Here is a 22,014-nt window from a genome sequence, read left to right on the forward strand (position 1 = left end):
ATATAACAGAAGCAATAAAATCCTTTTGTTACCAGCAAACGAGATTACATCTGAAGGACTTGAGGTTTCACTAAAATCATTTTCCCAAATTAAGTGTAAGAAATGTGGAAACAAAGATTCAGTGTCAATTAATAAAAACGAGACCATTCATTGCCCTAAAACACTAATTGTATTATCAGACCAGTGCAATATTAAGCTAGATCAAAAAATAAGGTTGTCTTCAGTGTTCAGTGATAATGTTTACAAAATTGGCGCCATTCTCTCTCACTATGAAACCCCGCTTTTGCTAAACTTTTCAAAGCAGGAAACAGTGGCTGGACTGTCAATGGTGTTAACCATATAAATTATAGCTCTACCTTAATTAATAAAATGGTATCCCAATCAAAATCAGTTATAGTTGCTTTAGAGTTAGAAAATTGTATAGATATACAGAATTTAAAACTGCAGGAGACAAAACATAAATGTACAGAGCAATGTGAGAAAACCACCCCTTATAAACATTCAGATGTATTTTGGCAAAACCATGATGATCTTCCAAAAAACTTACTTAAAGAGGATTTAGAGTTAATCACAAGTGGAAGATGGCTAAATGACAGAATTATAGATGCTTACCTTGCCCTTTTAAAAGACAAAGCAATAGATCAAAAAGTGCTGATGTGTCCATCTACATTTGCAAGTCAACAGCTTTGCAGTTTATATTGTGAGAAAATTGATATTCTGCCAGATGCCCCAAATCCTGAAAGAAACTGGTGGAGATATAATACTGTAGTTGTTCCAATTAATTTAGGCTCTGTACACTGGGTTGCTGCTGTTCTTAATATAACACAAAATGTGTCGGGTGAAAAAAGTATTATCAATGTAAAAATCTTAGATTCATTAAAAACATATGAACATGAAATTGTGAAAGTTCTAGTTAAAATACAAAAAAATATGGTTCTCCAATATTTAGCATTACATAGAAAAATTATAGAGATGCCTTTTCAGTATGAATTTTATCACAAATGCACTAATTTAAAAAAACAAACATGTGGCAGCAACTGTGGCCTTTATGTGTGTTTCTTTGTAAAAGCAATGTTGTTCAATGTTCCACTAAATCCATTTTGCAATGAAAACATGAGATATTATCTATTACATGAACTTCTCCATCAAAATATTGTACAGTAATTCATTAATTATTGATTTCACAAATTTGCAATTGTTATCCAATTGAGATTGTTCTTCTTTTTCTGAATCTTGGTATTTAATATTTTGTCCACTGACTAGTCTCATAGTTTTGAGATATCAACACTGTTTTAACTTAAGATTGATTGGCCTGATCAGGAATGGTGTGCTTGTACAAAGTTTTTTAATTGGATTCACAGATTTTAGATTTTGTCCCCATAGATAATGAACTGTCGCTCTGCATTGTCCTTAAGAAATGCACTTTTCTAGTTTCATTTCATACTTGATTTGTAAGTGCTAATTTTGTTATATGGATTTCTTATGATAATTATATGTTCAAAATATCTAGAATGTTTTTTTTAATATTTTTTCTATGGATTTCTTATGATAATTATATGTTCAAAATATCTAGAATGTTTTTTTTTACATTTTTTCTGAATACGTTACAAATTGCTTAATTATCTGATTGTTTATTCTTTGTTTAACAATCATATGTATATTAAACACAATTTACCCCACTAAAGACTTCAGTGAGTTTTTATTTTATTTGCTTATTTGTGTATCAAATATATTAACAATGGTAATCTTAAGTTGTAAAAAAAACTTAAATACCCTAATAAATCTATCATTGCAATGCTCGATAAAACTATGCCCATCCTGTATTAATATCATTTAATAGGATATAACCATGTATCGCCTATAGTATAAGTGACTCCTACATCTAAAATTACGCTTCTTTGATAGTAAACTCCATGTTTTCTGACAGAGGAGGGTCTGATGAATTAATTTCACTATGGGTTTATGCTGACACAATGTATAGTTTAGGCTGCAGACTGATACAACTATGCCCACCCTGTATTCATATCATTTAATGGTATATAACCACGTATCGCCTATAGTATAAGTGACCCCTACATCTACAATTACGCTTTTTTCATAGATAACCCCATGTTTTCTGACAGAGGAGGGTCTGATGAACTCATTTCACTGTGGGTTTATGTTGACACAATGTATAGTTTAGGCTGCAGACTGATAAAACTATGCCCACCCTGTATTCATATCATTTAATGGTATATAACCGTGTATAATCGTCAACAGCTGTTGGATTTACGAATTTTTAGCGATTTTGGCTCCGTAACCATGCCTACACAGAAGCGGCTGCTTAGCTTCGGAGTGCTACAGAAAGACCCGGAGGCCTACAGAGCAGTGGACCTGTCCAGCAGCACTAGCCGGCTGAGGAGCAAGCGGAGGCGGTGCGACCGTAAGCGGAAGCGCGGCTGTTGTGCGGGGCTAACAGCTAAGCTAAAAGCGAACCCTTACAAAACTCCGCTTCCTTCCATCTTTCTTTCCAATTTTCCCTTGATAACAAAATGGATCAGCTACAGCTGGAATTAACTACTAAACGAGAGATAAGGAACTGCTGCGCAATAATTCTGACAGAGACATGGCTTAACTCATCTATCCCGGGCAACGCGGTCATCAGGTACAGGTCTATAGTGTCAGATGAGGTACGGGCCTATAGTGTCTGATCAGGTACAGGTCTATAGTGTCTGATCAGGTACAGGTCTATAGTGTCTGATCAGGTACGGGCCTATAGTGTCTGATCAGGTACGGGCCTATAGTGTCTGATGAGGTACGGGCCTATAGTGTCTGATAAATATTAACTGAGACTCGTGCTCGGTGGCTACACGCCCCTCCCATATGCATTTTTGCTAACAGAAGGCTGATAACCTGCATGTATATTAGAGAGAGAGCAGAGTTTTTGTTCACTGCTGAGCTGTATGTTCCCTTCAAAGCTTTGAGTTTATTTATCTGTTTAGACATGTATGTAATTCCCCCAGTAACTTTCATTCTCTGTTTAAAGCATATATTGGTTGAGTTATTGTATTTTTGCTTATACTATTTAAATACAAAGCTGGTTTTAGGTCATTTTAAATATAGAAAATTTTAAATATTTAATTTTCATGTAGAAAGTGCTAACTCATTGTACGTATGCAAGGTTGCCTATATAATTCAGAATATTTAGGATACCTCAGTCTGTGTATCTGAGAGAGAGAGAGAGAGAGAGAGTTTATGTTATTTATATTATATTTATATTTATATTATGTTTACTGCAGAGCTGTATGTTCACTCCAGAGCTTTATGAGTTTATCTTATGGTTATACAGATAGATAAAGATCTGTTTATACATGCGTTATACATTGGTGTAAATTACAAAGAGAATGGAGGGCAGTTTGTAGATGTACACAAGGTGCCTTTGGTCTTCACCAAATGGAAAGAGGGTCAGAATTACAACAATGGTCAGAATTTGGAGCACTGTGCTGGAATATATACCAGTGGTGAGTGGAACAACATCCAGTATGGACTAGCTGTGTGAGAATCTGCACATCTAGTGTCAACAATAGGTGCATATTAAAAGTAGCTGGACATAATGTTCTGATTACCTAAACTGTTTTGTGCCTGTAAAAAGTAGTTCAGACTAAAACACTCCTGACTACTAAGGTATGAGTTTCTAATAAAGTGACCAGTAAAATGATGCACAAGGAGGTAGGTGGTTCAAACAAAGTGACCAAAGAGTGGAAACATAATGCCAGGTTCACACTACAGGATTTTGGGCCAGTTTTTCAGTCGCCAACAGTTTTGAGCGCCGACAAAAATCGGCGATCACTCGGCACTCGCGCTGTCACGTACTATGAACTACTGAAAGATGCTTGCCAATCCGTCACTGACGGATCGCCAACCAGTCGCAAATGCACTGCAAATATTCAACATGTTTAATATCTGACTCAGTCTGCGACTAGAAGCTAGGAGCAGCGGCTACATACAGCCTATGAGATCAGAGAAAAAGAACCACGGGTCCAAAACTCACCAGAGTTGTTTATGGAGAGTCTGACCACCCTACCATTCCCCCTGTTATATTATGAAATAGACTCTAGAGGGAGTCCGCGAGTAAGCCCTCTGTGAATAGGGGTGAAAAGCTAAAAACTTTATATTAAAATAATTACGAACTACTTTTTCTGAATATTTCTTTAATTTTAAAAGGTAGAATAATGTTTTGCTAAAAATAAAACTAAGAAAGTTTGCCTGTATATTTCAGTTTATCTAAAGAAAACAGGTTTTATACTAAAGCACTAGCATTACTGCTACTGTGAACTGATTGGTCGGCGAGCTGATCCTGGAGATACAGGTAGAGCATGTTTGAAATGCTTATAACTGAAGTTCAACATGATAAAAAATAATGTCTGCGGTACAAAAACATTTGACAGTTCTGTGTTGAGGACATAAGTACATATTTCTGTATAAAACTGATCAGACATTTATAAATTCAGATTTTGCTCATTTGTCTGAACCCATTCATTTTTGACTCCCCTCTACAGAGATTCTCTGAATGGCATCACTAGTTTTCGTGTGCATTAAGTTCAGTTGTGTTCTCGTGACGAAACATGTTTCTGGAGAGCAGCCAGGTGAGTCTGCAATTTCCCACAGTGAGAAATTGTGTAATTTGTTACCCTGTGTCGCTGATCAGTCATGTATTGTGAACATCTCAACAACTGAAGGACTCACAATTACAGCACAACCAGTCGTGTATTGTGAGCAGCACAACGACTGACCACTCAAAAGGTCGTGTAGTGTGAACCGGCATAAGGAAGCATGTGTTTCTAATAAAGTGGCCAGTGAGTGTAAGAACAAGGTTGTGTGTGTTTCTTATAAAGTGCCAAGTGGGTGAAAGAACAAGATGGTGGGTGTTTCTAATAAAGTGGCCATAGTGTGGAAACTAAAAGGGGTAAGTGTTTCTAATATAGTGGCCAATAACCCAATGATAGGACCCAGTTGTAAACAGTGTACACTGATTTATTACAGCTTTTATGATCTTTGAACGTTGACCTTAAGTTATTTATTCACCACAGAAGAGAAAGAACAGGACAAAGTCAGCCACAAAATTTTACTTAAGTAAGGTAAGAACACATTTTTATTCAAGCCTTTTAAGTTCCATAATCTTATTTGTAGAAATAAATATCAATATGGGTGAAGTAATGTAGACTTGGTTAACTTATATCAGATATGTAGCCTACATCTTGTGTTGTAGGGTTTTTACAAAATATGTAGCTGTACCAAAAGTTATTAATGTAGTCTTTCAGAAATGGTGTACCAATAACACATCTTGTGTAGTTTATATTTTTATGTACACAGTAGGTTGAAGAAGGGTGATTGGGACATAAGGTCAAATGGGACCGTTTAACTATACAATTTTTATTTTCTGGCATAAAAAGGGAACAAAGAAATGCCAAAAGGTTTGCATGGAATGGATTATAACAGGACCCCATTAGGAACCTCTACTCAATGCTTTGTTTGTTTTACATGCTTTATACACTATTTATGTATGTTGAGCTCAGTAAATATTGCCAATATCAGTTTCTGGTTACTTTAATCTTTCTTCCGAATAGCATAGCAATCCAACACGTCCTCCTTTGTTTAAAAGCTGAGTAAATGTTTTTATATACATATAGGGATGTCATTCATTTTAAAAAGTAACTAATTAATCACACAATCTGCTGTAATTAATTACATTTTTGTTCTTTATCACTGAAATGGATTTTTAAATGATAAATAAAAGAATGCAAGACCGTTATAACTGGATATTATTGATAGGTAAATACAGTACTGTTACCAATGATCCAGGTGTTGCACCTCCACGCCTCAGGAGGTCACTCTCACCACAGTTTTAGTCCTTCTTTGTGAGATATTAGTGTTGTATAAATAGACACCACACCTTCACTCAGGTGCGGCGTCTTGTCTGGACTTACCTTGCATTTCGAAGCACTTCTGTATATCTATATTACTTTGGTTTTTTGACTCCTGCTCTCGTTTTTTGGACTGTGATTTTTGGATATCCCCTGCTTGTTATTTCTGCCTGCATTTTGTGAATAAACCTGCTTTTGGATCCTCATCCTTGGTCTTGTGTGACAAGTACCAGTCAAACATTTGGACATACCTTCAATTCAGTAGTTTTTCTTTATTTTAAAATTCATTGTAGATTATTACTCAATTATTTAGTAAAAATAAAAGTGTTAAACCAGAATATGTGTTATATATTTTATATTTATTTTTTATCAATTCTATACAAAGGCCCTCAGAGGCTACATTTGGGTAGTGTTCCTCTTGGTGAAAGCTCACTGACTGCTAGACAGCCTACGATGCACTTAAGGACATTTTACTTTAAGAAAGGAACATCATTGAACTTAGAGAAGCTTTAACAAATTGCTTGCCATCAAGGCTGTCTGTCTGCCAGCCACCATCACGTTCACGTTAATGCAGTAGCAAAGTGAATAAGAAACCTGGATTGCTATTTGCTTTAATTGTATTGTCTTTAAGGATAAGTACGGAGCCCGGAAGGGGATAAAAAAAATTATTATATTGAGTCAATGATAGCAGTTCGTGCTCATGTTTTCTTTAATTTGAGTGAACAATTTGCAATTCGTGCTCACGATTTCTGTAATTCGAGCGAACGATTTCTGTAATTCGAGCGAACTTTTTTTTACCAACAATATAGACAAATACAGTCAGTTCCAGTCATGAATAAAGGAAAGAAACATTTTACTGATGCAGGATGACTGTATGTTATTAAAATCAAATCTAAAAAAATTATGATGCAATGTGGAATTGTGTTCTTTAATTTCTTTTTTTCAACAAAAATATATAGTAAAGAAGTATAATTTTATTAATATGCAGCTATAAGACTTGGGTCCAAATTTGCACTGGAAATAGAGATAATACAAAATTTGTGACAGTTGTCTATGAATGGCTCATGCAAGAACTGCTTTAAATATGTAACAGAATATAAAAAACAAAATAGCTTGCCTAAAATACTATTAATACAATGTTTTAAGATGTTTAGGGAATAGGCATTTTATATAATAATTTGGATCAATTTTATCATTTATTCCAATGTTTAATAAAATTATTCTGTTTCTATATCTGATAAAATGGCCTGAATATCTGCATATTTTCAAATCACAGTGTCCTGCCCAGAAACATGCCACTTTAATGCCAGCTTTAAATAAAAAATATAAATATAAACTTGTTATATTTTCTGAATGATGTGTTTATTTTCTTGCTACAAAGATTAAAATATAGATGAAATCTATCCTAAAAGTAATAATGATGTATCCAGATTTAAGAAGGGGTGCATTTCCTTGGAGGCTGGCTGAATGTTATTGAGAAATTAATAAACACATTTCCACATTACATCATAAATCATCATTAATCATCATTAATTTGATGTGATTTTAATAACACACATACAGTCATCCTGCATCAGTAAAATGTTTGTTTCTTTTATTCATGACTGGAATTGACAGTATTTGTCTATATTGTTGGTAAATAAGCTCCAAGAAGGACTGCGCGCGCTCTACCCACACGGCAGGCGTCTACCGTCGCCACGGTCGGCTCTCCCCCACAAGCTGTGGAGACACCGCCACCACTGCAAAATCTCTGCACACTGTACTATCTAACTGTGACACTAGTGCATTAATATCAGCAGGTTATAAATGTAGATAACTGATTATCATCACCGCACCCCTGAAACAGATCAAGGGAGAAAAGTGCTCCTTTCACTCCGAGCTCCTTGTCTTAGTGCGCATAAAAAAACGTTTACTCGAATTACAGAAATCGTTCACTCGATTTACAGAAATTGTGAGCACGAATTAAAGAAATCGTGAGCATGAACTGCTATATCGTTCACTCGATTAATTTTTTTTTTATCCACGGCTCCTCCCGGGCTCCGTAGCTAAGCCCATGTGGCTGTTTGGAATCCTTATTTTAGTCAATAAGTGTAAAACATTGTAAAAGAAATTGCTAAACACTTTCAAATTCATATGACATTAACTCATGAAAACAAGGCAGTCTGTTTTTCTGCACTTTTGTTTTCATTGAATTCCTGATTGGACATACATTTGGCGTAGTCGTGCACTAAATAGCAGTGCGTGTGGTAAATCAGCACCACTGTGGTAAATCTTTAACTTTATCTCCTACAGTGATCCCATGATGGTGCTGTTGAATCAGTTCTTCACTGTCCTGCTGCTGCAGCTGCATCTGCTCAGTGGATCTGAGGCTGCAGATCCACAGACTCTCAGCTGTCCAGCTCCTCCTGGAGTTCCAGGCACTCCTGGACACAACGGCCTACCTGGGAGAGATGGCAGAGACGGTAGAGATGGAGCCATTGGACCAAAAGGAGATCAGGGGGTGCCAGGTATGTAGTCACAAATTAAATATGGACAAATAGTAAGCAAGGCTTCAGCAGGACAGTGATCACTGCGCTCTGATTTCAGGCCTTGGTGTGCAGGGAGCTCCAGGTAAAGCAGGACCACAAGGTCCATCTGGTCCAGAAGGTCCAAAAGGAGAACCAGGTGTGCCAGGTAAGAAGTCACTTGTTTAAGGTATTGAGTCTAAACTAGATAAACTGCAGAATAATAAACAATCATAATAATAAATCACTTTATTTTGAAAAACCCTTTTGGTACAATATAGAACATTTTAAAAGTACAGATGAGTTTTCATATAGAGTAACTATTTAAGCATTCAAAAGATTGTTTTACGGTTCTACATAGAATCATTCATTACTTGTCTTCAAGTATATATTGCTCAGTGTTTTCAGCAGGAGGTTTTTCTATTTTATTCAAATTTGGTTTTCACTCTCAGGAACATCTCACAGTGGTCTGATTAGCTCTCTCCAGGAGGAGCTCAGGAGTCTTACAGCCAGGCTGGCCTATATGGAGAAGGGTAGGACTGAGATTCAAGCAGCAAAACATACCTACACTACTATTTAAATGTTTTGAATAATTTTACATATAAACAAATATATATTTAAGATTTCAACTTACAGTATATATACAGTATATTTTTAAATATTATAAACTGTTCAGCAAAAGTGTTTTCATCAAAAAAACAAATTAAATACTGTAAATCTTTGTATTAACTGACTATTACATCTGCATAATAACATTATTAGAATCTCATTCTGGATATTAATGATGTTTGTCTTTATTTTTTAAGCTGGAAGATTCAGTGTGTTTGTGAACGTTGGGCACAAATTCTTTGTGTCTGATGGCGAAACAAAGACAATCAGTGAAGGTGGGAGGATCTGCCAGAAGGCTGGAGGAAAGCTGGCCTTGCCGAGAAACGAAGAGGAAAACCAGAAGCTTTCTGGAGCACTTCGAGCATTCGGTTCAGCCTACATGTTCATTGGGGCAAATGATCAAGTGAATGAAGGTCAATTTGTGGATACAGAGGGGAGAAATTTAGATTACCTTAAATGGAACACAGGAGAACCAAACAGTTATGGAGGAAATGAGGACTGTATTGTAATCAACACCAATGGATTTTGGCTTGACACTAGTTGTGAGAAGTCTTTTCTCATAGCGTGTGAGATAACTGAATAGTGTGTTATTTAAACTTAACATTACAATCAGTCAGACTTCCTATAAACACTTGGAAGAGGTATGAATAAACTTGACTTCATTTACGAGTCATTGAATAACTTGTTTCTAAACAGTTACCCGCAGAGTGAGTTACAACTTCCTCCACAGGTGGAGTTCCCAGCAAACACAGTTACATTTGATAACTTTTTGACGGCACATTTTTTAATCCCAACAACAATGTTGTTGCAATGCTATAATGCACTATATATGCCCTAACTGTAGTATTTGTTTTAGTAAAATTTTCAGTAATGAGTAATCTAACTAATTACTCTGACTGTCACTGAATATACAGAACAGTGGGAATATACAGTAGAATATACAGAACAGTGGGAATATGCAGTAGAATATACAGAACAGTGGGAATATACAGTAGAATATGCAGAACAGTGGGAATATACAGTAGAATATGCAGAACAGTGGGAATATACAGTAGAATATGCAGAACAGTGGAAATATACAGTAGAATATGCAGAAAAGTGGGAATATGCAGAACAGTGGGAATATGCAGAACAGTGGGAATATGCAGTAGAATATGCAGAACAGTGGGAATATGCAGTAGAATATACAGAAAAGTGGGAATATACAGTAGAATATACAGAACAGTGGGAATATGCAGTAGAATATACAGAACAGTGGGAATATGCAGAACAGTGGGAATATGCAGTAGAATATACAGAACAGTGGGAATATGCAGAACAGTGGGAATATGCAGTAGAATATACAGAACAGTGGGAATGTGCAGTAGAATATGCAGAACAGTGGGAATATGCAGTAGAAAATGCAGAACAGTGGGAATATGCAGAAAAGGCTGCTGAAAGCTTGCTTTAATCTTCAGCTTCTACACTTTTCTCTGTTTTCTTCTCTTTTACTCTCTTCACACTTACTAATCCACTTTTAGTCTGCTTCCTCTTTGCTCTACACACCTATTAATCCACTCTCAGTCTACTTTTATAGACTTTTTCCTCAGGTTTGCTGGATTAGCTGTTTACTGCTGCAGTTTGTTTGTGTAAGTTTCTAATTTCAACTGAAACAAGGTGAGTGCTTTTTTTCTCCATGGCTTCTGCTCAGGTTTACTCCTGTTTAGAGTGTGGCATGTATAGCTTAGATCCCTTATCCACCGATACTGGTAACAATAGTGGTATTTGTACTAAGTGTGAGATAGTTAGCACCTTGGTGGATAAGGTGAATAAGTTAGAGCTGCACGTCCGGGGTTTAATAAGGGATAGACAGCAGGATTCACTGTTAGCAGCCCCGGGTGTCTCAGGGAGAGTTAGTACCCCCTCGACTCCGGCCTTAGAGCCCTCACAGCGGGGCGAATGGGTAACGTCTCGGCGGCATAGTCGAAAGGCTAAGGCTAATGCTACCACAAAGGCCACAGCCAGCCCACCTGAACACCACGCTCCCCCAGTTCACGTGTCAAACAGGTTTGCCCCGCTCAGTGAAGCACCAACTGAGGAGCCTGTTAAAGGTACTCTGGTGATAGGAGACTCTATCGTCCGACACGTGAAATTAGCTACTCCTTTAGGGGCACCAGCGGCAACAGTTACTTGTTTACCGGGAGCCAGAGCACCGGACATTAGTGGCAACCTCAGGTTAGGGAATAGGAGATATTCGAGGGTAGTAATTCATGTAGGGGCCAATGATATTCGTCTGCGGCAGTCTGAAGTAACTAAGGCTAATATTAAAGAGGTGATTAAGCTCTGGCCCCATCCCAATGAGGCGTGGTGATGAAGCTTACAGCAGGCTTTCTTCGCTGAACCGCTGGATGTCCAAGTGGTGTGCAGAAAATCATGTGGGCTTTATAGATAACTGGCTACACTTTGAGGGCAAGCCTGGTCTTTTAGGTAGGGATGGTGTCCACCCCACGCGGGAGGGTGCTGCCTTACTTTCATGCAGCATAGCTCATAGTCTTTTAGCTAGTCGGCAGAGTAGTATTAGAAGCTGCTGACAATCCAGAGCCAGGACCAGGCCGCAGACAGAGAGGCTTAACCGACCGTCTGCGAGCTGCAAAGAGACGTTACCTAGATACCAATGTATTCAGACTGTGTCTGTCCCCCGAAACAGAAACAAAAACATCAAAAAACTAAAACAGTAAATCTAAATAACTTACCGTATTTTTCGGACTATAAGGCGCACTTAAAAACTTTTAATTTTCACAAAAATTGACAGTGCGTCTTATAATACGGTGCGCCTTTTGTATGGATTTTACTCGTCAGGTTGTAAGGAGCAGTAAACACACACTCCGTGCAGCGTTATAGAGAGTTTCAGTGCTATACAGAGTCCAGAGCCGTGCAGCTCCGAGGCTGAGCAGCAATAGCATTAGCTAGATGCTAACCGCTAAGCTAGCTAGCTTATTCACTGAGATCAGTATTATCTAAAGTTTACTCGTCAGGTTGTAAGGAGCAGTAAACACACACTCCGTGCAGCGTTATACAGAGTTTCAGTGCTATACAGAGTCCAGAGCCGTGCAGCTCCGAGGCTGGAGCAGCAAATAGCATTAGCTAGCTTATTCACTGTTCAGAGATCAGTATTATCTAAATTTTACCCGTCAGGTGTAAGGAGCAGTAAACACACACTCCGGTGCAGAGCCGTGCCGCTCCGAGGCTGGAGCAGCAATAAATAGCATTAGCTAGATGCTAACCGCTTAGCTAGCTAGCTTTTTCACTGTTCAGAGATCAGTATTTTCTAAATTTAGCACTTTTAATACTGCTGGAGCAGTATTATTAGAGTTAGATGCTAATCGCTAAGCGTTCACCGTTCAGAGGTGAGTTATCGGCCTGTAAGTCTGAGCTGCTTTGCCTGGCTAGCATTAGCTAGATGCTAAGCGCTAACTCTCTCAGAGGTGAGTTTTATCAGCCTGTAATCTGCTTGTTTACCGTGTTAAAACAAGCTACGGGGGACGAATCGCTAGCTAATATCTCACTGTCTTACCAGAACACGCAGGATTACTCAGTGTAACGCTGTCGTTTAAGTTTGGGTTAACTTTACTAGTTTAGGTGACTAGCTAGCGTGCTAGCGGATAGCTATGCTAACGCTGGTGCAGCAAGCCTTAGTGGACATCTGGAAATCTAAGCTTACTGTAAATAAACTGAAGCACGTTACTCACCCAAATAAACAGTTTTCAGGAGAGGAATCTGTGTAGATTAATATCCAGCACTCGTTTGACTTTGAAAGAGCTATATTTTGTATACTGAGACGCTCCACTGGCAAGCGACCACCCCCGGTGGGGGAAGGGAAACATGGCGCCACCCCTGTTCACTTTGATATAGGCACCCTTTCTAGTGTCACTTAACGCGCCTTATAATGCGATGCGCCCTATGTATGGAAAAATAGCAGAAAATAGGCGTTCTTTGATAGTGCGTCTTATAATACGGTGCGCCTTATAGTCCGAAAAATACGGTAACTTATATTAAACAATCATATCCAGACTGTAGTACTAACACTTCAAGCCTAAAGATTGGTTTACTTAATATTAGATCTCTAAATTCAAAAGCAGTTCTAGTGAATGAAATGATAACTGATCAGAAATTCGATGTTCTGTGTCTGACAGAAACCTGGATTAGGCCAAATGAATATGTAGCATTAAATGAAGCCACCCCTGCAGGCTATAATTATATACACAATCCGAGATTGTCCGGTAGAGGAGGTGGGGTCTGCATATTTTTCCAAAGTACCTTAGTTAGCAATCAGAAACACTATGAAAATTTTACTTCTTTTGAGCTTCTTTACACCAGTATAATTAATCCAGTTACAAAAAAGAATGCATTTTCTATAATTAACATCTACAGACCACCAGGGCCCTATTTAGAATTTTTAAAAGAATTTAGTGATTTTGTCACAGACTTAGCAGTAAGTAATGATAAAGTTATTATAGTTGGAGACTTCAACATTCATTTCGAAAAATTGGATGATCCATTAAAAAAGGCATTCACATCGATTTTAGACTCAGTTGGTATTATTCAAAATATAACAGGACCTACCCATTACTGTAATCATACTCTGGATTTAGTTTTGACCCTGGGTGTGAGCATAGATAACCCAAATATTCGTTCTCAAACCTCCGCAATTTCAGATCATTACCTTCTTTCATTTAATTTACATCTCAGTCATAATATATGTACATCCCCTAGCTACTCTGTAAAACGTTCAATTACGCCTTTTACAGCCCAACAATTTACAGATAAGCTTCCAGACTTATCAACTCTAATATATTCTCCTATAGACCCAGTAGAACTAGACAAACTAACCGAAGGTTTAGAAAATACCTTTCGCTCTACCTTAGATGTTGTAGCACCCCTTAAACACAAAATAGAGAGACAGAAAAAGCTCGCACCGTGGTACAATGATCAAACTCGTACCTTAAAGCAGTTAGTACAAAATTTAGAGCGTAAATATCGATCAACTAAACTGGAAGTGTTTCACTCTGCGTGGAAAGACAGTCTGGTTAAATATAGAAAAGAACTTAATAAAGCCCGCTCAGCGTATCTGGCCTCACAGATCGAGATAAATAAAAATAATCCTAGAGTTCTCTTTAGTGTTATTTCCAAATTAACTAAAAACCAGGCAAGTACTGAACCTCAGATTCCAGCCATTCACACCAGCAACGATTTTATGGACTTCTTCAATAGTAAAATTGAAAACATTCGGGATAAAATTAAACAGATAAATATTACATCCTCTCTGTCATCTGGTCTGGCTGATCTAGAACAAAACCCTGTTACTGAAGTTAGGTTGGAAGTCTTTAACCCACTTCCACAGCTAGAACTAGAGAAAATTATCTCCTCTTCAAACAGCACAACCTGCACACTTGATGCTGTTCCCACAAAATTACTAAAACAGGTACTGCCAGATATAATTAAACCTCTGTTAATGATAGTAAACTCATCGCTCACCCTGGGCCATGTACCCAAAGCCTTTAAAACAGCTGTAATAAAACCTCTGATCAAGAAACCAAATCTTGATCCTAGTGTACTGTCTAAATATAGACCTATTTCAAACTTACCGTTTATTTCTAAGATTTTAGAAAAAGCTGTAGCCCAACAACTTTGCTCTTACCTGCAAAGAAACCAGATCTATGAAAAATTTCAATCTGGATTTAGGCCTCATCATAGCACTGAGACAGCTTTAGTTAGAATAACAAACGATCTACTTATAGCCGCCGACCAAGGCTGTGTTTCCCTACTCGTACTTCTCGATCTGAGCGCAGCCTTTGATACAATAGATCATACTATCCTTTTAGAAAGACTAGAGAACATGGTCGGTGTAAACGGAACTGCCTTAGCATGGTTTAAATCGTACTTAACCGATCGCTATCAGTTTGTGAGGTTAAATGATATGTCTTACAGTTATACCAAGGTAAGATATGGAATTCCACAAGGCTCTATATTAGGACTTTTATTATTTACATTATATATGCTCCCACTGGGCAAAGTTATTAGAAAACATGATGTGAATTTTCATTGTTATGTGGATGACACGCAGCTCTTCATATCAGCCAAACCTGATGACAGAGTGAGATTAAAGAAAATCGAGGATTGTGTAGAAGATGTAAAATCATGGATGTCGCACAACTTCCTCCTATTAAATAGTGATAAAACAGAAGTTCTCCTATTAGGCCCCAAAGCTGCTAGAAATAAATTATCAGACTATAAATAAATCTGGCCGACTTCTCAGCCACCCCTGGTTCAGCAGCTAAAAACCTTGGAGTTATCATAGATTCAGATCTAGCATTCGATAAACACATATCTAATGTTACTAGAACAGCTTTTCTACACCTACGTAACATCGCCAAGCTAAGAAATGCCCTATCACTGCATGACGCAGAAAAATTAGTCCATGCCTTTATTACCTCAAGGCTAGATTATTGTAATGCGCTACTGTCTGGATGTTACTGCAGTCACTTAAATAAACTTCAGCTAGTTCAAAATGCTGCAGCCAGGGTCCTTACTAAAACGAGAAAATTTGACCATATTAGTCCAGTACTATCAGCACTGCACTGGCTTCCAGTCAAATTCCGCATAGACTATAAAATTCTCCTGTTAACGTATAAAGCCCTACATGGGCTCGCTCCTGAGTATTTACAAGACCTCATCTCCTGTTATGAACCACCGCGATTACTTAGATCTCAGGGTGCTGGTTTATTAGTAGTTCCTAAAATTCAGAGGAGCTCTGCAGGAGGAAGAGCTTTCTCTTATAAAGCGCCTCAACTCTGGAATAATCTCCCCGAATATGTTCGGGACTCAGACACAGTCTCAATCTTTAAGTCTAGACTGAAAACTTACTTGTTTAGTTTAGCTTTTGGTAATTAATGTTTTTCCCTTTAGATAAGGCTGCAGATTCAGGGGTTCATGGACAGAGGAAATTGTGGTAAACTGAGATGCTGGTGCTGTTGTTCTCCCACTGCACACGGTCACTCAGGTTTGTGGACGGTGGAGTGGGTGGATGCCAGTGTTTCAGGGAGCCTCCATGTCTATGTTACCTTCTGGCTCTCTGCCTTTAGTTAGGCTGTTTTATTTAGATCTGCCGGAGTCATTAGCCACACTCTGATAATGTTTTATATTCTCTGTTTTACATAAATCCAGTCAAAACTAATTCCATCTCTCTGCCTTCCTCCGAGTTACTGACTGCCCACCTGTCTGACCCGATACCGAGGGATGTTGGACCCTCAGGCTCTCATGTCCTCTGTCTGGCCAGACTGGAAGTTTCTGAAGTCAGCTCTTCTCCATCCACCACCACAGATCAGCTGCTCATCATCCATCTTACTCTATAAGCCATTAGTGGAGCTGCTATACACCTGAATATATAAAACCTATGTGGATGTATGAAAGACTTTTTAAAATTAATTTAAAAGCCATTTGACCAGTGGTAGGATGGTCCCCCCTTTAATGTGAGTCTTGGTCCTCCCAAGGTTTCTTCCTCCTCCTGCAGCTCTGAGGGAGTTTTTCCTTGCCTCCGCGCTCACTGGGGGTTCTGTATTCTGTATTCTGTATTTTCTATGTTTAATGTTTTGCCTGATTCTTTGTCCTGTAATCATGTTTCTGTAAAGCTGCTTTGTGCCAACACCAGTTGTAAAAAGCGCTATACAAATAAATTTGATTTGATTTGATTTGAATATGCAGAAAAGTGGGAATATGCAGTAGAATATGCAGAACAGTGGGAATATACAGTAGAATATGCAGAACAGTGGGAATATGCAGTAGAATATGCAGAACAGTGGGAATATGCAGTAGAATATGCAGAACAGTGGGAATATACAGTAGAATATACAGAACAGTGGGAATATACAGTAGAATATACAGAACAGTGGGAATATGCAGTAGAATATGCAGAACAGTGGGAATATGCAGTAGAATATGCAGAACAGTGGGAATATGCAGTAGAATATACAGAACAGTGGGAATGTGCAGTAGAATATGCAGAACAGTGGGAATATGCAGTAGAATATGCAGAACAGTGGGAATATGCAGTAGAATATACAGAACAGTGGGAATATGCAGTAGAATATGCAGAAAAGTGGGAATATGCAGTAGAATATACAGAACAGTGGGAATATGCAGTAGAATATGCAGAACAGTGGGACTATACAGTAGAATATGCAGAACAGTGGGAATATACAGTAGAATATGCAGAAAAGTGGGAATATGCAGTAGAATATACAGAACAGTGGGAATATGCAGTAGAATTGTGATGGAAATTTATTTATTTAAGGTGATTCATAATCAATAAGGAGGGTAAATTATTTCTAAATCTCATCTCATCTCATCTCATTGTCAACCGCTTAATCCGTGAAGGGTCGCGGGGGGGGTGCTGGAGCCTATCCCAGCAGGCATCGGGCGGAAGGCAGGATACACCCTGGACAGGCCGCCAATCCATCGCAGGGCTATTTCTAAATCATGTACGTAATTTTGACTGAAGATACTGACTAGCTGCAGAGATTAGAATGTGTGTACGTGGCTCACATGGGCGTGCAGGACAGGTGACCACACGATCACATTCATGATGCATCAACCATAAAACATACATGGCACAAGCTACTGACCAGTGTACTGGAAGGTTCTGGAAGTTACGTGTCACTAAAGTGTAAGCTTCACCCAGGCTGTAGGAATGCACCGACCGACTGGTCAAGATTGGCCAGGTAATATACCAGGATACGTGGATTTTTTTTTACCATATAAGGCAATGCTTTTTACCATATAAGGCAAAAAGGTTCAAATACCCTGAGATGTTGGCTGTACAGGGGGAGAGACATGCTTTGAAATGTATTCTGTCTTTTCTCCAATTAAATAATTGCTACTCCAGACTCAGATGTTTCGTGTCACTAATCTTTATTTTCCACCACAAATTGGCGTCACGAACAGGATGAAGGCCGGAGTGCTGTGGAGGGAGGAGAAGTGAACGCACACCGAGGACGCTCTCCAGCAGCGAACTGGACCCAAAAAAAAAAAAGGGAAATCTCACAGAGCAAGAGCAGAGTACCACCCGGGGTGAGTGTAACTGATCCTCCCTCCGCTCGCACTTCAAACTTCATCTACGAACACTGGTGGTGAGTGACTGATTAATTATTTCAAGAGTGAAAGTGAATCTCTTTAATTATTCCCCTCCACCTGCTCTCAAGCACTCCACCCTGGATGAAGTTTGGTTGCATGACGGTGTAACAAAAGGACTAGCCTGGTCATTGCGAGGCCTCTAGTGATAAAAGTATCACTAGAGAGGGAAAAAAGTGAAAGAGTAGCCTGCTCATAACGAGGCCTCTATTGATAGTCGTGTCTCTAGAGAAAATAGGTCCGGGCCGTGGGGTGGAGTGTTTAGATAATACTAATAGTACAGGGTACTGATTGAGTATATAGGAAAAGAGGGAGGTGAGAAATGAATTATTGGGGCTAAATTACTTAATTAGTCATTAAATCAAGTGAGAGAGCAAAACTGGGATCCCAGATATATAGTGGTATAAAAAAAAAGATTGGTTAAATTGTTTAGTTATTAATATTAATTACATTCATGGATTATGAATATTAGTTAAAAAAAAAAATTGTGCAAACCAAAAGAATACCAGACTGCAGTGATCCGGTGGGACGACAAGAACAGAGCCTTTGCAGATGTCCGGATCTACAACGCAGCGCAGCGGCCCGACTTGCCCATAGCTTCGCACACCTGGAGCCACCAGAGGAAGGCTTCAGAGTGCGCCGAAAGAGCGGATCACCCTGAGCGCCGAGCTGGGTGAAGTCGTGGGCCAAGAGTGGTTCCATGTTGGTACATTGTGGACTGAAAAAACAAAGGAAGACGAAAGTTTGGAAAAGAATTTGAGGACTTTGGTATGTCTTGTCGCCCAACCTTGAGCGAAATGAAATGGAAAGAGAAAAAGCGGGCAGACACGTTGGATCAAGCCATGTTGGGACAGTCATTTGCAGCCCTCCTTATCTATGCTCCACGAGAAACTGGCAGAGGAAGAGGCCGAGAAAGAGAAAGAGGAAGAGTTCGGGGGTGCAACGGAGGCAGGGGAGGATTTGCAGTGTTCCAGTCAAGCACGGGAAAAGATGACAATACATGGGCGAATCGATGTTATAACTGTGGCGAGCATGGACATTACGCAAGAGACTGTCCAAAAGAAAAACGTCCAGAAGAAGGAAAATCCAGCAACAGCACACCGGGAGCAGGCGGGCAGCAGAGGGTGAAGGGCGGCGAAAACCGAGGCCCACTGAGACAGCGAAAAAGGGAAGTGCCTTCTTCTGCTCCTTAATTTTGATTAGTACAACAGTGTAAAAAAAGAGAAAAAAGAACTGTACTGTAGCGAACAAAAGGTCTATGAACTCTGGTTTGAGGAACCAGTATGTATGATGAAACTGAAAGTTGAAAAGGAGTTAGTTTTCATAATTTCAGTGCCCATCATGTTTTAGTTTTTTCTCTTTTACTCTGTATTCTTTTTCCTCAATTTCTTTCTTTGTTTATTTCAATTATGTGATGATTCATTGTTGAGATTATAGGATATTAACTGGGAAAAAAAATATTTAGAGCTGTGAGTCTTTCAAACTGGCTTTAGCATAAAAAGGAAAACCAACCGAACTTTAATAAGAAAAAAGAAAAAGGGAAAAGCAAAAAGAATGATGTGTTTCAGAGTTTTTAGATTTTAAATTTTTATTTTTTGTTTTGTTTGTTTTGTTTTTATTATTTTATATATATACATATATTTATAAGGTGTGCCTAGCTCAACAGTACATACCCATGCATTAAGATCAAGGGAATTTTCGGGAAGGGCCATTCAGTAATTACAACTAATGAGCTCCATGATGACACAAAAAGGGAAAAAAAGAGGTGTCTGTGTCTTACCAATATTCTTTAGATAACAAACTCTTTTACATTGTCTGCCTATATCCTCCGTTTTTCCTGTAAATTTGTTGGCCAGAGATTCTGAAATGTAAAGATTCTGAAATGTGTGTCAATGGACCACACCCATTACACAGCGATATATATAGCAAATTTATAAAATATTCTAAATTAGTTTGGGGTGGTTCCCGGATTTCTACAGGCAAGGGTGGAGCCTGAAAATATCCTAATCTAATTCAGAGGAAACATTTAGGCCGTAGGGGATACCAGATTTATAGAAATTTGAACATCCTTAAACAAGTTCCTAGGGTTTATTTAAAGAACAAAAAATAAATAAATAAATAAATAAAAATCCGGAATTTAAATAATAATAATATGTAGAATATTTTAATAAACTGGCAAAAGGTAAAACACTCGTGGTATGGAGTAATTCCATGTTAGCGTGGAGCACCGCGCATAACTTTAGGGTACATGGGAAAGCAGCATAATGTCCTGACAAGCTCAGGCACGAAAATAAAATAAACTAATAAATGACTGGCTTTCTGCCTTACTAAGTAGCAGTCATTAAATGCGCAGCATATATGTCAACAAATGATCCTGTCGGCAAAGAAAACAACATCCCACCACACCTGTCGCCGCCAATGCCTGTAACTGACCAAGAAAAACGGTTTCTACACAACATGCAATCCGCTTCCAATGGAATAGAGCTCAGTGGTCTAAATTAGCGTGTGTACATAAAACAATATATGAGTGCACAAGGCAACAAGTAGACCGTGTTTCCCAAAAGGCATACATGGAAGGATTCATTGTTATTGCTCATGCGAAGAGTCGCATGAGCAAAAGGGGGATATACTGAATAAAATTTTGGTTTTACCAATACCAGCGGAAGGGAAACGTTTTTCTCATGGTCTGGGCATGCATGTTCAGCAACTGGGTGGAGGCTCCTTTTCTACAGGTACACGGGACAGCGAAGCAGTGACAGCGACATTCCTCAGAGATTTATCTCCAGCCTGGGTCTGCCGCAGCACGTCTAAAAAACAGCACTAGCATCCCGCTAGTGCTGGGGCAGTAGAAAAGGGTCATTATGACCATTAAATAAAATATTTTTTGCAAAATTGACACAACAAACAGGCATTAATTGGGTTAAGTGTTGTCCCTGGTCCTCTGGCAAAGCGGAACCAGAGAAGAAAAATATAAACAGGTCTCAGTGCCTTTGAGAAAGTTTTCGGCAGACCCACACATGAGATTAAGCTCGTCTCCACTGAACGAAAAGAGTTACTATATCATCATCTCACGGTATTGCGTCTCGTGGAATGAGGCGTTTTCTGTTTGTGTCCAGGTGCAGTGCGGACGCAACCGGCCAACCAGCCTGCCACGACCACAACCAGGTGGCTGATACGAGACCCCCGCAAGCGAAGGTGCTCCTAGTGTTCCAAACGGCCATGAAGATGGATGGAAGGAATATGCAAGAATGCTCCGACTACATCTGAAGAAACAGTTTAAAAGATGATCAGCGCTAAAGGGCTAATTGTGATGGCAGTGCGAGAGGACTGTTTGCTGACCATCATAGAGACATTGTTATATGTCACCAGGAGAGGAGCCCCTCAGCGTGACACCAGCAGAATTAAGGAGAACGCTGAGAAGGATCAACCCCCGAAAAGCTGCTAGCCCGGACAACATCCCCGGACGGGTGCTAAGAGACTGCGCAGACCAGCTCTCGGACGTCCTGGCCGACATTTTCAACGCGTCCCTCATCCAGGCAGCTGTCCCCACTTGCCTGAAGACCGCCACCATCATCCCAGTCCCCAAGAGCTCCGCAGTGACAGGTCTGAATGACTACCGGCCAGTGGCCCTCACTCCGATAGTCACAAAGTGCTTTGAAAGACTGGTTCAGACCCACATCAAAGCCACCATCAACGTCACTGTGGATCCACACCAGTATGCATACAGGAAGAACCGATCCACAGAGGATGCCATCTCCTCCGTGGTCCACACTGCCCTCACCCACCTGGAGCAGAAGGATTCCTACGTCCGTATGCTCTTTGTGGACTTCACA

General features: G+C 39.2%; 1 protein-coding gene across 2 annotated transcripts; it reads left to right on the forward strand.

Annotated features, from left to right (window-relative positions):
- The first annotated feature begins 5,035 nt into the window (after window positions 1-5,035).
- Window positions 5,036-9,682, forward strand: LOC103023891 (pulmonary surfactant-associated protein D). 2 transcript variants are annotated; one of them, XM_049482992.1, is made up of 5 exons: window positions 5,036-5,117; window positions 8,196-8,410; window positions 8,490-8,576; window positions 8,860-8,940; window positions 9,214-9,682. In XM_049482992.1, exons 2-5 carry the CDS (start codon window positions 8,203-8,205, stop codon window positions 9,597-9,599), a joined length of 762 nt encoding a protein of 253 aa, XP_049338949.1. In that variant the 5' UTR covers window positions 5,036-5,117; window positions 8,196-8,202; the 3' UTR covers window positions 9,600-9,682. The 2 variants fall into 2 exon arrangements, with proteins under 2 accessions (XP_049338949.1, XP_049338948.1); XM_049482991.1 differs by having other exon boundaries at window positions 5,094-5,112.
- The last annotated feature ends 12,332 nt before the right edge of the window (window positions 9,683-22,014 follow it).

This window comes from Astyanax mexicanus, chromosome 8 (assembly GCF_023375975.1).
Source record: "Astyanax mexicanus isolate ESR-SI-001 chromosome 8, AstMex3_surface, whole genome shotgun sequence".
NCBI classification, from domain to species: Eukaryota; Metazoa; Chordata; class Actinopteri; order Characiformes; family Acestrorhamphidae; genus Astyanax; species Astyanax mexicanus.